This window comes from Temnothorax curvispinosus, unplaced genomic scaffold (assembly GCF_003070985.1).
Source record: "Temnothorax curvispinosus isolate PA1 unplaced genomic scaffold, ASM307098v1 QBEX01004775.1, whole genome shotgun sequence".
Classification (NCBI taxonomy): Eukaryota; Metazoa; Arthropoda; class Insecta; order Hymenoptera; family Formicidae; genus Temnothorax; species Temnothorax curvispinosus.
The window spans coordinates 1738644-1755478 of NW_020214555.1; the positions used below are offsets into that span (position 1 = coordinate 1738644).

A 16835-nucleotide genomic window follows, 5' to 3' on the forward strand; every position below is an offset into this window, starting at 1 on the left:
CACAAACTTTTTTTATTTACATGTTTCTTTTACCCTATTAGAAATAATTTTTTATACGTATAATTAAAAAAATAAATTATACCAAATCCATTTTTACAAACTAATTTATATAATATGATAAGCATGAAACATATTAATAGGAACTAAGAGAAAAATTATACAAAAACGTGATGTATTTTTCAAATAACTTTTCATCGTAACGTAAATAAAAACTTAGAATTTTTATGCGTTTATAATGTTAAAATTTACGTCAAAGAAAGAGAGAAAATTTAACTTTTAGATTTGTTAAAGAATAATATTTCGCTGATGTTCTGGACGATACAGTACTTTTTAAAGTCAATTTTGATTTAACAACAAGACGGTATTGTCTTAAGATTATTATCAGGTTTGAGAACCGAATTGTTTATTTTGCTCAAAAAGGTGCAACATACAAAATTTGATCACATAGTAGATGTTATTTAAACTTGAGCAACGATTTAGCAACGTTTATAAATTCTTAAAAACGATTTATATTTATGTTAAATCAGATTCGTAATTTTTGTACCATATTTATCATTCTACTATTTTTTCTTGCCGCAGTAGATTACCCACTGTAGATACTTTAAAAGGCAAAAGTACAAAATTATTATATTTGATCAATGCTCCAATTATACAAATACGTATATGTTCTCGTTACGATTGCGCGTTAAAAAATTGTACAAATGGTACAACAATCTATGGCCCAATAATTACACAGTATAATTCGAAAGCTAACTCTGTATATCTCTGTAAAGGCGGTAAAAAAGCTTATCGGGCGAGTACAACGCTCGCAATCCAGAACACCATCGACATTACAAAAATCCTGCTCGGTGCTGGACCTTCCAAGACTGTATTACATGGAACCCGCCAAATAATCGTGCAACGACATGTCGGAACCGAGATACGCGACGGTCGAGACTGTCCTGGAAGGTCGAGTTAAATAGTATCTTTCATAAAATGTCTAAACAAATCGATTTGTTGACCGATTTGTGGACGAATGTGGAAAAAAGCCTTACTTAATCGAGAGTCTCGCACGTAGGTACACGCAGTGTCCTACTGATCTTTCGTGTGATGATGCGTCACTATCGCTTCGTCTCTTTCCTCCTGCGTTTGGTCCTTATCGCCCCAACCCCACAACTCGTGGCTGCCGTCACCCGTTCTCTCCACTCGTTTCCTTACCATGTCCACGGATACGCTCTTTAAATCGTAGGCCCAGCCGATCTTCGCGAAGAAGTCGATGAAGGCCGTCGTGAAGTTGAGTTTATAATTGCCGAGCTCGGCCGTTTTGTAATCCCAGGGAAAGACGTGGTGATAATTGTGCCAGCCTTCGCCGAGGGCGAACATGGCAACGCCTTTGTTCTCCGATGGATTGATAAACCTACAAGAAAGCAATTGTAATTGAATGTTGATTACGCCGCTCTGAAAATAAATCTTTCAAAAAAGTCTAGTAAAGATTTGAAAAGTAAAGACTGAAAAATTTGATAATTTTCTTCTCTGGAAAAAAAATTTTTAAAGTATAAAATTTAAAAAGTACATTTACAAGACTGGCTTAACCCGATTGATGCTTACCTGTCATAGGGTTTATTGCCGAAGAGATGAGCCGCGGAATTTACCAGCCACGTCATATTCAATGTAAAGATATAACGGAAAACAGTGGGAATGAAGTAAGCGTTCGTCCATGTTTCGTTCCAACACAGGACCGGAATAACGGTTGGCAAAATGAAGCACAGCAATGGCATCAGTATGAAATAATATCTGAAACGAGCAATAATTTATTGTAGACACTTGTTCGTCAATGAAGCATCACTTCGATCAATATCGACACACGTACTTCTTTTGGAATGCCAATATAGGATCGCTCTCAAGATCACTTAAGTCGATACCCTTGCCCTTTTCCTTAACTTCTGGGTGTTTCCTGCAAAGCAGCCAGCCCACGTGGGAAAAGAAGAAACCTCTCGTAGCGTTGTGCGGATCGGCGTCGGTCTCGCTGTATTTGTGATGAACCCTGTGGTCTCTGGCCCAATCGATCGCGGCATCCTAGATCCGACAAAATTACATTTTAATCGATGCTGATATAGAATGCCTTAATTTGCTTCGTTTGCGTAAAATGATTTTGCTATATCTTCGTCGCGTATAATCGCATTTCGTACTGTTTCCTCTTTTATTACGTATTTCTCTGAATATTTATATCGCGATAAATACAAATGTGCCGGAAATGTGCACACTCATGTGTCTATATTTCCGTCACGAACAATACGTACGCCACCTACGTTCTCGAGCTTATGGAGAAGGATGTCTTTTTTTTTTCTAACAACCAGATCACTTGTTTAGCCAACATCTAACGACATTGTATGGATCATGTTATTTTTTTCATTTCTTACACGCGACGCGTGTTTTGTGCTCGGTATCACCGTAACGACATGAATTCTTTATGTCTCACTGGCTGTAGGAAAAAAAATCGATTCTATCGTATCTTGTTTAACCGATTGCTACATCGTTAATATAATACGTCTAATCAATCTTCGATGTCACAATAGCGAAAAAAATTGATTACGAATTGACATTTTATTTTTGGCGAATATTTTTATTCGTTAAGCCTTCCTCTAAAAAATCCACATACCTGGAATGCTATAGTGTTCAAAATCACAAGTAGCACCTGGAGAGGCCACTTGGCTTTGTAGGATCGATGTGCCCAGAGTCGGTGAGCCCCGGCTGTGATTCCCAAACCGGTGAGTTGATACAATAAAATTGCTGTAATCAAGAAAATCATGATGTTACACGCAAAGGTCTTGCCGTTTGCTCCGATGATCATCAATTCTTATGGAATAACTATTTTGTGAAAAATTACGAGAGATATGATTGATATCTCTCACGGAACGGAAAATTTACTCGTAACAAATGCCTCGTAACACGCTTATATAGTAACAATCGTGTTGAAAAATCTATTATGATAACAACGTAGTAATTCTTATAATAACGTAAACCAATTAGTCTAAATAAAATAAAAAGACTATCAACAGGTGTGTTATAATCTCGTTTGAAAAAGTCGCAAATATATCGAGTATTTTAGCTCATCTAATTAACATCCCGTTAATTGTTCACGCTAAAGAGTTTCGCGTAAGTGCAAAATTAAACAAAATCTACCACGGCGGGTACGTCAACGCGAATGTATCAGCTGAACTCAATCGTGTCGTAAGTAAGGGATAATGTGCGATCGATCAACTAATACTTTCATATATTTGTATCCTATAGAGGTAAAGAATCGTATCTCCATTAATTATTATTATGAATTCAGAGAAAATAAGAATTTTAAATAGAGAAACAATATATTTCTTTTTTAAATATAAAATAAAGTAAAGGAAATACAATAAATGAGGCAATCGAAGCCAAGCGCGGTAATCAATGCGCAGACAAATTATAATAATAAATAAATATATTAAAAACGAACGTTTCGACACTTTTTTTGTGACAGCGCCTTTTTGTACACTACTTCGTCTCGTATATTCATGTAAATCTTTATATCGTTATGAATTTTATGTAACCTTATTCACGCTGAAGATGACACTAAAAAAGTGTCGAAACGTTCGTTTTTAATATATTTATTTATTATTATAATTTGTCTGCGCATTGATCACCGCGCTTGGCTCCGATTGCCTCATTTATTTCCTTTGATTTTGTCTAGAGAGCCTATACTTCGTTTAATTTAAAATAAAGTAGTAACTTGATTTATTAAATTTTTAATAAAATCATTTAACTGACATGTCTAATAGTACAATTAAATATTAAATAGCCAATAACACGCTGTACCTGGCGCTTTAAAAATTAGGCACTATAAAAATGTTCAATACGACTTTTTCTGAATATTATATCTTAAGGAACTATAGTAATAATAGACATAAGAGATGCTTTACCATTATACAATTTAATCTCCTGTTATTAAAGCTATTGTATTAAAAAATGTATCAACTCCATTTTGACAAAAGCTGGAGATACGATTCTTTACCTCTAAGGTGTAGATATAATTTCTTTATTAAATAAAAATATTATTTCATCGTATAATTATTTTATGAGGAAGTAAGAGGTACATTACACCGCGCAATAAAATTAAAACACTTACCGAAAAAGACGGTCGCCAATTTGGCGGACGTGAAGGCGAGATAAGCTCCGTAAAGAGCGCCGAGATGTAGGAACGAGAAAATCACCACGTTCCTCCAAACGATGCTCCTAACATATTTCGGTTTCTCCTTCGACTCCTCGATCAGCTGCGGTTCGGGAAGAGTCTCACCCTCGAAAAGCACCCCCGTCGGTGTGCTCGTTATATTCGGCGCCATCCTTGCGTAAAGCCTGTTAACAGCCAAGTAAAAAAATTTCCATTAATTATGTTTTATAAAAAATTGTAGTAAGCAATAAATCTTCATTACTGTCATCGCGATTACGACAAATAATTATGTCGTACATATTTTTTTATCTCATTAGCGTTATTCATTAACCATCTAGATTTATAATCTTATTTAAATTATTAAATTATTAATATCGCTGTTTTGGGTGTTTAATCATTTAGATATATTGCTACATTAAAATAAAAAGAACAAATAAAAACACCTGCGCGATTAATATACAATAATTTCAAATTCAAAGTCTTAAAAGATTATAAAAACAAGACACTAATAAATACGGTATACATATATTATATTTGCAGAATTAAAATTAGCTAAACTTCGATGAAGTCAAATCTAAATTATTCCCAAATGAAAGCGCCGATGTCACGAGAATAGAACTCCTTTGACGAGGCCGCCGCGACGATAATTATATTTGCACGCACGGCTTATTTGATGAAGCTAACATGGCTCGTGCAATAGCGCCGTAATTATCGATGCTCCCGTAGAGTCAAAAGTTACGAAAGCATTTAGAACGAATGGCAATGACGTGTGACGCAACAGCGATCGATAAAAGACAAAAAGTGTAGCAGCAAACACGAATTTATATTAGGTCAAATACAAAGTGTGTCCCTCTCTCTCTCTCTCTCTCTCTCTCTCTCTCTTTCTCTCTCTCTCTCTCTCCTACCTACTTGAGTTTATTTACAATTATCGCGACACGCGATTACACGCGCCGAAGACCGACGAACGACGGTTATATCAGCGGAGACACTTTCCAGGTAGTGCATGACCTGGAAACGTAAAGCAACGTTGCGATTACGTCGTTTGTGCACGCACGAGCGCGCCGGCTCGTCCGACTAATTGGTAACCGGTGCCCGGAAAGAGAGTGATTCTCTGGAGAAATGACACCTGTAAGACTTTCGCCGCGTCGTCGCGACGAAGCTACCAGCTGTCATCCCGGTTTATCCCAGTTAGAAACTCACATCGCGAGACCCCGCCGCGGTATACCTGTTTAGGCTCGATTTATCGACGAGCTAGTGAAACTGCGAAGAGCAAATATTCCATTCGCTATTTCTAACATGATAACGGAGTACGACTTCTCTGTACGGAAAATAGACTTTTATATCTTTACATTTTTATATTTTATATTTATATTTATAAATAGACTCGAATCGTCTCGCACATATAGATTTGACATCTTTTCTTCATTTTCAACCTTTTGATTATATTAACCACCTTGGACTCGATTTAAATTAAGACACTATAGCAGCTTCCGAGTCACATCGGCTGGCTTGTCGAAAGTCAAAATTGTGCATACGTACGGAGCTCGTATACGCTTGTCGTCGCAATCCTGCAGATCGCCCTGAATTCCGTCAAACGCGCGAGAATGTACGCGCCCGAACCCGACGAACCGCCTATATCCCGCGATCGCGAATATCAGAGTGGAGCAAGATCGCGATGGTGCCGGCGGTGCCCGGCCGAGGACTGTCTATCGACTGCCAGAGTGCCAGCTGGATCCTCGACCGACGTCCTCCAGGCGCAGGCTTGCGCGGCGCCGGGACGCCGACCAGACGGTATTTTCGTCGACATTCGCCTGCGCGGGGACGCCGGGTGAACGATCAGCTGATCCTCCGAATAGTCCGGTCATTGGAGTAGAATTGCTAATCGAAAACCCGAATCGAAATAACGATTTTGCACGAGACGAAAACAATGTACAAGCAACATAACAATTCGTATAAATTTGAATGCGATTGCGTATGCACGTCTTCAATTAATTTTGAAAAAAAGAAATGAGAAAAACGTGAGAAAAATAAGAACTTATACTTTGTATAAATTTTCAGATATAATGCTAATTATGCCAATTATGTTAATGTATATTATTGTTAACAAACGTAGTTGTTACATTACACTCGATGAGATGTTAATTTATTAGATGTATGAGATTGGCTACATTGAAGCAGTTACGTAATTTATATAAGCTAAAAGTATTAGAAGTATTATCGCGTTATCGGAATAATTCTTTTAATATTTTTATTGAATGTACAAATAATAAATATGAATCACATTATTTATTGATGTAATTTGTTTGATTTATTGCACTGAGGATAACCTAATGTCAGCCCAAAAGTTGTCAATTTAACTTAATTAAATATTACGACACTAACATCTTGTTGCGGCTCCATGCTCTTTCATTTAATTATTGATTTTAGAAATCACGTTTATATACAATATATTCTCGTGGAAAACACGCTAATAGCTTACAACTGAATGGTTTACTTTTTATTCATTACGATGAAAATGAATGGGAATGCGATAAATGAGTTACGTCGTGTCTCAAAGTGTACGTGAAGAATGATATAACTCATTTATTGCATTGCACATTTATAATCCATTGATCGAGAATAACCCTCATGATTATATAGCGATCGCAGTATTACGATATTTTAGATTATAAACAAGGTTGAGGACGCGGCCTCCAGAGCTCAGTTCGTTCGAGCGAGCACGATCATTGCCAAGGCTGCACAAAGGCTTTCGAGGTCAGCCGCGTTTCTCACGTAGCACATCCATCTAACACACAATGTGATATTATATCACGGCAATAAAAAAAGAATTGATCGCGCGCGCGCGCGCTATCATTTATATGATTTCTACACGTGCATTTTTATCGATCGAATGTGATGTCAGTCAACAACAAAGAAAAACAATATATCGTTTATTTGAATTATTTTCAGAAATTATTAATAATGTTATTCTTGGAATTATTAGATAAATGAAAGTGTAGCACACAATGAATTCCATTTAGTATAATTTATATTTAACTTATTTGTCTCCACTTTCTGGCTGTATTGCTAAAGTTAATAAACATATATTTAACTTATTTGTCTTATTAGTAAACTTTGATTATAAAAGAATTTATGAAATAATTTAATCATATACTGCGTACAATTTTTCCAATTTTGTGTTAAACGCAACCTATAAAATTAGAATTAGTTTTAGAATTATTTTTCAATATTAAACGTGCATACGATATACCATGTACAATATAAATGTGATTTGTTGCGGTTTATTAAATGTTGAACTTTATTCCTGCGTTTGCGAAATTTAATGAGAATAATCCGCCCGTCTTGCTAAATAATATATGCATAATAAATTACTCGACTTAGCATAATGTGCATAATACGTTACTATTAACAGAAAAAATTGCGATTTAGCTAATAAGAGCTGATATTGTCTAATTTAAATTGCAAAAGCAATTCCGATAAAATGTGTTGAAAATGACGTGCGGGTTCTTATTAATATCTTGTTAAAATCTTGCACATTAATACGATGCATGTTATTATATGCATAAATTCGATGCATGTTATTATATGCATAATAATTGGCAAGAAGGAAAATATAATTTAAGAAAAATACACTAGAGAAAAACGAAAAAGTTGAAATATAAAAAACCAAATACGAAACTATAGAACGACATTCATAATGAGCGTAATCTTTAATATGCATTGAGACGTTAGGTATATATAACGTGTTATTCCCGTATCGCGTTCTTACTTGTCCTCACTGTGACGTTCGACAGGAAAAAAGTCAAAAGTACTATAAGAAAACAAGTACTATGAATACAATTAACTGGCTTCTACGCGATATTCGCCACATAATGTTTCATGTTAATGCTGTCAAGTAGTTATTGCATCTATATATTTATACATCACGCACGGCGAAAAATTCATTTACATTGACACTTATCAGTTCTTATCGTCGATTGTATCGGCAGTCACGTGATTTGTTGTCTCCCGTGCATGACAAAAATATATATCGCATTGTTAGACAGTCTATTTTTGCGAAACAGCTAATTCTAGTAGATCTTGACCATGTGCTGATTTCGCATTTTATCTTTATCACCGTTTAAACGATCTGGTATACATATGCGTGTGCATTCATTATCGCTACATATATATGATACATGTATGTATCATATACGTACTGATACATACATTTATATGATACATACATATACATACGAATCATACGATTGGATCATTTCTCGACTGTTTCTCGAAAATTCCGCGATAATTTAGAACCAATTTTTTCTGAAGTCATTTCTTAAACTAGAACTATACCAAGGGGATCAAAAAATGACTCGTTTGACATTTTTAAATAATTTATTGCTCATTTTTGAAACATCTTAATTCCTAAAATTTTTCCTGACTTTTATTGAAATTACATAGATAATTAATTTTATTAATTTGTTTTCTCTTTTTCTCTTTTTTTTTCTAAGATTTCTTCGGTAGAAATAAATATAGATTAATCTCCGTGTAGTGTTAAATAACACACTCTCGATGATATATAATAATCTAAATTACGACACAATTTTTTTTTAAGTCCTGCTTTTCAAAATAAAACACTTCCGACTTAACGGTTATTTTGCAATAGTTGTTACCAAAAAAGACGCGCGAGTCGAATAATTTGTAGCTTTAAGCTTCAGGGTCCAGCTTGAAAAATCTTCCGTTCACCTCAACATCTTCCGAATCATTATGTCTCTTCTTTCTTTTCTCTCTCAGTCTCTCTCAGATATATATAGTTCGTTGAAGATCACGTTATACCGGCTGTTATAGAAAGGATTGGGGAGAATAATCGTTGCGTCTGATACGGGTATATGAGTCGACCGTCGGCTCGTACCAGACCTCAGCTGAGACCGTCTGAACCAATGGAATCGCGTCGTACAACTCTCGCCACCTGAGACCGGCGAATGGTGAACGGAGAGAAACAGACCAGACACACCGCGCGCGTTCTACTCTTCCGACAAATATCGACCGCACGTTTTAGCAGTACTGAACTACTGACTACTTGCAGCTTCGCGTTTCTTCAAGGCGAACCTCTTCCGATCATTTAATAATTTAAACAAATTTGTTGGTTATTATTCTTTCATTCAAAGTAATGAATAATTGAACAAACTATCCAATTAATAGATAATTAATTGCTAATTCTCTATTAACGCGCGTAAATAAATCATCCGACAAATCGCGTGATTTCACGGGTTAATTAGCCGGGAGCTTGATAAGATGTGACTCGTAACCGCAATCTCCGTCAGCTGTTTTTTAGATGCGTCGGGTTTCTGCCCCATCTGCTTCATAACATGAACCCAAGTGTAATAGTTCACGTGAGTAATACTCGGGTAATGCTCGCTGACCCTTGCATCAGGCACGCATATCGTACGATCATTATCTCGCGTGATTCACACATACTGCGCCACGTACATATATATACGTGGCGCTTGTACTTTATATGATGCCTTTTTATTATTGACTAATAATAAAAAAAGAGTGCTGATGGAACTGCTTGAAGTGAGAAAAATGATATTATGCACCTTAAGGCACGTCACATCATTACTTTACTTTATTAAATCAGTCGTTCTTATTTTTTTGTTTCTCCCTTTTTCATTATTTTTGCTTTCACATAGAGAAAGCTTTGTTTTCGTAATTTTGTTTTTAATTTTTAATGCTAATATGTTTAGAATGTTATAAAACGTCGGAAAATCGCATTTTTTTTTATGTCCGCGGACGCGCGCGCTTGTGTGTGTGTGTGTGTGTGTGTGTGTGTCACGGCTGAGTAACATTTGAAATGGTTCCATTTTAAATATTTAAGTATTTCCATTTTAAATATTTAAGTATTTAAAATAGAAATCAATAACGCTAGGAAAATTTATGAGCTTAGATATAGAGCTATATGCTTAAAAAAAACCATTTACCCATTTTACAAATAATCAAATGTATAGATATTTTTATTCCAAATGTAAAATGGAAATGATTTTCCAAAAACGTATTTAAAATAAAAAATGCAAAATGTCATTTCCATTTTAAATACTTAAATATTTAAAAACATCAATTTTTGAAGTGTCTCAAGTGATTGAAATTCTTTATGGTAATTAAGGTTATATAAAAATAAAAAATGTGTGCAAATTAGAAACTTGCACAATGCTTCCTTATCATTTTTTTTTGCTTATAAAGCTTCCTCTATGAGGAAGCCAATCTATTATATGCTAACAATTTTGCTAATTCCTCATAGAAAAAGCTTTATACGTAAGCGAAAAAAATGATGAGGAAGCAAAATATGCAAGTTCCTATTTTTATTTATGACAATTACTCGAAAATATCTTCCCGTTGATCCTTTTCTAGACATACCGAGTTTTGCAATGTGAACGCTGGAAGGAATCATCGCGTATCATAACAAGCTTTATCCGTGCACGCATCTCACGCGACCACGTGGATACGAGTTGGGTACACGTCGTGCCGGCGATGCGATCGCATTGGTTGATCGCCGCTCGTACGACCGCGCGCTCACTTATTCCGGTGCACGTCGCCAAGACACACATACTTGTACGCGTATCTCTAAATCTCCTATTAAATCTGGTTTCTAAATCTGGATTAAAATTTTAGATTCTTTTAGCTTCATAAATATCTAAAATATTCTATCGAGGAGCTTATATTAATAATGAAAAGGGTTTTTTGTAATATCTAATAACATTCGATATGCACGCCGCGCCGGTCGACCGGTAGACTGGCATCCGTATGTGTGAGTACATACACGGATCGCATGCATGAACGGATCACGCGAGTAACGGCTGCTCATCTTGTTTTGCCACTTCCTCGTACGTGCGTATTATATCACGTAAAGCGCTCGATCTGGTCGCACCAGCCGATCACGCACTTACATTGTGACACGCGAAAAAAAAATGGTATTGAAGTGGAAGACCAAATTATTGACATATTAAACACACATTCGTTTATATACGTTTATATTATGTATATACTTTTTTTCATATTTTAACTCTGATAATACTTTAACTTCTTAAAATATTTTATCCTGGTTTCTCCTATTATAAACTTTGAATATGAAATGGAAAAATTTTAACAAAATTGATTTCTTATTCCTTAATTAATATGATAATAGGCAAGTATAATCGTATACGCAATACTGGTAACTTTTAAATCCTAATTCTGACAGATAAACAAATTTTTACAAATCAGTTTTTTGTATAAATCTATTATAAAAAATAATCTAAATTTAAGTTCTTTTTAAATCGTGTTATTTAAGAGAAATAAAAATTATTTTACAACATAAATCTGTAACAAAATTGTAAAATGTGTAATAAAATTATTTTACATTATTTAAGATTATCCGTATTGCATATATTAACAAATTTATATTAATTGTATATATGTTTGAGCTGATTAACCCTTGACTGCCAATGACAAGAAGTTTCGTCATTCTGGACTTTGCTCACTGCCGCAAAAATGCATTTTCTCATCATGGAATATTTTGTTAAATTAGAACCGCTAATTTTATCATTGAAGCCAAGTATAACTAGGGGTAAGCTGAACACAAATTTTTAATCCGATTTGCAAAATGTTATTTTTTAGTCTACAACTCACATATACAATATTTATAGAATGTAGATATTTATACAATTCAGATATTTATAGAATTTTGTTGTTGTCTGACAACGCTAAACTGGTTCCGAATAAGATAAACAGAACAGAAATGTAAAGTATCTTAACATACCTACCAAAAAAACAGGAAATAAAAATATTATTTTGATAAAAAATACAATAATTTGTCATCTATCTATTAGGCAATATTCTTTTTCTGTTTTACCAATTTACCGATTTTTGCGTAATCGCGGATTTAGTTAAATATAAATTTAAAGAGAAAACATTCGTTAATCATTTAAAAGTCAAGGTCTATTGTCTAGATTAAATGTCAATCTTCGTTTGCATACGAGAAAGAAGAATAATCATTATGACACACTATCTCCTGTGTGTGAATCTGAGCTCCTTGTATTTTTCAAACGGTGTCACGCCACATCAAGTCACCCCGGAAACGCGAATGTACGCTTTCGCCGAAGGCATTGCGAAATACATTGCTCGTTTAATGTATACTTTTGTACAAGATCATCTTTACATAACATTTTATTTTTAAACACGAAGATCCAAATGCTTATTAACAAATAAAACGGACTGATAATTTGCATTTGAATATTATGGTCGTTCTACATTAGTCGTAATCGTAAGAGTCGTAAGAAATTGACCAACCACAGTCTATTCTTCGATCGCAAGCAGAATAACAGATTATGGTTGGTGGTTTCTTACGACTCTTACGATTGATGCGACTAATATAGAACGACCATTATGCATAATTAAGTTTATGCTAATAAAACAACAGTAGCTCTTATCGAATATTGTTTTCATAAATTTGAGGTACCACATTTTGTGAAAAAATTTAAAATACTTGAAAACCGAATGAGAATTTTTGCAATTCTGACAAATCAGAAAATTTCAAAAACTTAATTGCTATTTTTTATCATTTTTATGAGTAATTTATAACTGAAAATTTAGAGCTTCAAAAAAATGTTTTAAATTGCAAAAGGAATTACATAGATTGAAAGGAGGAATAATGATGCTAATTTGATTGCATTCAAGCAATTTTATAATTGTCAATATTACTTAATTACTCTTTTCATAAAATTTAATTATCTCTTACATTTAATATAACTACTAGTTATTTATCTTATGCATCTCATGCATCGTAAAAAATTATTCTGCGCAATAAAAAGAATAAGAATACAAAAATGTTCCGCATAAAATCAAAGAAGTTGATAAAAGAGGAAGATTAAGTAAATGACTAATGTTTTAAATAGTGTAAATGATATCTATAAAATACAAATATATTGCGTACAAATTATTACGAAACTATGTTACCGAATTTTGTATGTACCGACTAAAAAATGCAGCCTACATTGGTTTCAATTTCTTTTATCCTTTATGTATAATTAATAATATTGATATAATGTCGGTGATACGGAACGATCGTGTCCAACGATTATCCAGACAATTAGCTCCCCAACCCGATCATTCTCCACGGAGCGTGCAACAGGAAACACTTATATGCATCGAAGAGAACGCAATAGGATTATGTCGCAAATATAGAGCTACGCTATTCCTCGCGACGGAGCATTTCGTAATAAAACTTTAGCTGCTATCGAACGCACGCAAAGATCGGACCACCTCGTAGCTAAGAAACATTTAGCAAAATAATTCATGTAAGCAATTAAATAGGCAATATTTTTCAGCAATAGTGGAATGATAAAATAACTTTCCTAATTTAATATAATACTTGTAATATTATAATAATTTAATTTAATTGATAAATAAGTAAATCAATAACTAAATAAAAATAATTAAGAGTTATTAAATATTAGTAACTTTTATATACATATATATATATTAATGCATTAACAGGCTCGAAGACCGTTTGAATGTGCCAATGTTAATAATATTCGCGACTTATACGTTTCAATTTAAGGCCTTCTGGATTCATATACGAAAATGTAAACACGCGGCGACTCAACTAATGGTGTTCATATATCGGAAACAATAACGGTGTATATTGATCAGGAAGCTCAGATCAATTCCTCGAATACGTATAACTGTTCAAGCTACGCATAAATATTTCCCTCTACCTTGATATATGTAATTAAAAGCAGAGCTCGTTCAAATTTTTTGTCACGTCCGTTTGTACGCGCTTTGCGTATATACCGCCGTTGATGGTTGCTCGCGGCAATGCCGACATCACGGATATCTTAGCGATAAATATATTATTGGGATCGTTGTAAAGAGTAATGTGTTTTAAGGCAAAAATTGAGTAATACCAGTTGCATAAAGTAATACCTTCCTCGTGTAAAAACACTAAAAACTACTGACAAATAGTTGTAATCATTACTTAAAAAATCGATACTGACGCTGAAGAGAGACGGTTCGGAAATGTAACGAAATATCTCGAGTCATTGGATAATATTCTCCGAGTGATGAATACACAATTTTTTTACGCGCGTGAATCGTCGCTTCTCTCACGATCATCTGGATTCTAGAATTTCGCTTCTAGTTAAACGAGACATTGTAGAGTCCTCCGTAGGCCGAAGACATATGTATACATGGAATTATGCCTATGTGGAAAACCACCTACTCATACTCATTTTTTCTCTCGAGAGAGAAAGAGAGAGAAATATCCTTAATAACAAAGGGATTATTCAACCACAATCAGGGCTGATAACGCGTGGGCAGGAAAAGAGCAACCTTTTGCATTAAAAACTACGAGATTCCCTTGGTAAGTGCGTCACGTTGCTGTATCGATGTATCTTTTAACCCTGTACGCAATGCTATATTTGGCTTCTTTTTTTTCTATCATGTGGGAATAATGAGTGTGTATTACAGTTTGTATTATTCCTACAGTGACCATATTTTCTGGGAGAAAATAAAGGACAAAATTGAGTTTTGAGAAAATAAATAAATCTAAAGGACTATATCCCTTATAATAAAAGATGTATGGTCACGGTAATTATTCCCTGTATTCTAACTTTCGAAGAAGCCGCATTTTTTTAAAGAAAAATATACATTTTGCTTTGAAATAGTCTTGTTGAAAACTTTCTTTTTCTTGAAGATATATTTCCTAGTTATAACGCATAGTATCCGAATCATAATTAAATAAAAGTAGATTGACCTTATATAAGTAATATCTGACATAATGACATAAAAACAAAATTCATAAAAATACAAATACGAAACAAACACAGAGCATGAATGTTTTTTATCTGTACTTGTCCTATCAGCGTGCAAATATTAAACTGAAAGAGGAGAATTTGTTCCGATTTCAATATAAGTATAGCGTTAATTTTGTGAATATTTTTCAATATCTCCCAGAATAATAAAATTCTTCAATTAAATTTTGATAGTCTATAATCCATTAAATCTGTATTTTATTAAACGCGTAAAAGTCACGGTGCGGTCACGCTTCGCGTGTACTTGGCGTGTCTCTTGATGTTGTCAAAAACGAAGGCGCGATTTCTGTCACATTGGAGGAGAGGGACGAAAACCGGCAGCGATTGCCGTTATAGGGTAGTCGAAGGGTTCATCGTGAATGAAATAAAGGAATCACATCGACCTACCTTCGTAAGCTTTTACGACCGGTTGCGTCCTGGAGACCAGCGGTGGATTATTTCTCTGGCTGGGCTGACAAATGTGGAAGACAGAAAGACGTGAGCTTCTCGTGCGACTCTGTTGTGTTCTCGATCAGGGACTTTGTCGTTGACAGGCTTTATCGTACCGTCGGCAGATGAGCAACGATCGGCGTCGGCAAAAGAACTGAGAGACCGGCACCATGCGTGAGAGTTAAATATTATTCGCGATGCTTGAAGAGAGACAGAGACTGCCGGCGATGTTGGTGGCACCATCACGTGCTCGCATGGCAAATCACGGAGACCAACGTGCAGCACGTGATATTGTCATGCAGGTCCGCGTGCGCAGGTCCGAAGGTGCGTTATGCGTGAATCCGGTGAATCACGATTTATTTATTATGAATGAAATATATGATCAATTAATGTTTATTATTATCATATTAAGTATTATATTAAGACAAAAAAGGAATTAATTTGTGGATCAAAATTTATACAAGAGATAATAGATTTTGATGGAGATAATAGCCCGAATGCGCTTGTTAACGCGTGTAGAATAATTTCGCAATTCTCTATACTATTTATAAAAGTGAGAAATTAATATCGCGAAAAGGAACATCTCAGATAAAGACTGAAAAAGCTTTCTATTTTTCCAGACAGGCATATATTTACTGTGTCTGAGAGTATCGATTCTGTTCGCAACATACATATATTTTGAGAGATAATTTTGCAATCATATTTATTTAAACTGAAATTTATTTAAATTTAATGTGTTGAGTATTTAAATAACTTGTTAGCATTTTATGTTAAATATGATTTAGGACCATAAGTCGACAAATTTTCTGAGATTTATTGTAGTTCTTAAGGTTAATATTTTGCGAACTACTCTGTAAGTTGGACGTTGGACACCGCACAATTTGTATGCCCTGCATCGCCGTTGAAAATTTCCTTTTTTCTTCCTCTTACATTTTTTTTTAGTACTACCTCTTAAAAGAAATCGTAGAAGAATGACATAGCGTAAAACAAACAGGACTATTTAATTAGTTATTCAACGATGGATCATGAAATAAGTAAATTTATCCGGAAGGTCAGTAAAATGTTAATGATACTGCATTTACAATTGATTACATTGCAATAAAAAAAAATTTTTTTTTGAGCACAGGAATGAGAATAATTATTCCTTATAGTTTTTGGACGCTGAATATGATCCCGTTTGTCAAATTGTTCTATTACGTCACAGTTTTAAGAAAGTTGTAGTTAAATTTGCAAAAGAGGGCAATTTTAGTGTATTTTGATATATTACAACTACGATATATAACTTATTAAAGAAGTTTTATTGCAATTAAAATTAAGTACTAAGACTTTCAGCCTTTAAAAGGAATTTACTGTGTCAATTATGGTTAAAATGATATTGATGATTAATGTAGAGCGTGAAA

The 16835-nt window shown here is 34.4% G+C and overlaps 1 protein-coding gene across 3 annotated transcripts; it reads right to left on the minus strand.

The window, feature by feature from the left end:
- Positions 1-290: 290 nt before the first annotated feature.
- On the minus strand, positions 291-15606 carry LOC112454098 (acyl-CoA Delta(11) desaturase-like). 3 transcript variants are annotated; one of them, XM_025015315.1, is made up of 7 exons: positions 15394-15606; positions 4136-4362; positions 2639-2769; positions 1850-2055; positions 1588-1773; positions 1035-1396; positions 291-941 (listed from the first exon to the last, which is right to left on the minus strand). In XM_025015315.1, exons 2-6 carry the CDS (start codon positions 4347-4349, stop codon positions 1072-1074), a joined length of 1062 nt encoding a protein of 353 aa, XP_024871083.1. In that variant the 5' UTR covers positions 4350-4362; positions 15394-15606; the 3' UTR covers positions 291-941; positions 1035-1071. The 3 variants fall into 3 exon arrangements, with proteins under 3 accessions (XP_024871083.1, XP_024871082.1, XP_024871084.1); XM_025015314.1 differs by having other exon boundaries at positions 291-1396; positions 15394-15605; XM_025015316.1 differs by lacking the exon at positions 15394-15606 and adding an exon at positions 5717-5855 and having other exon boundaries at positions 291-1396.
- Between the last annotated feature and the right edge of the window lie 1229 nt (positions 15607-16835).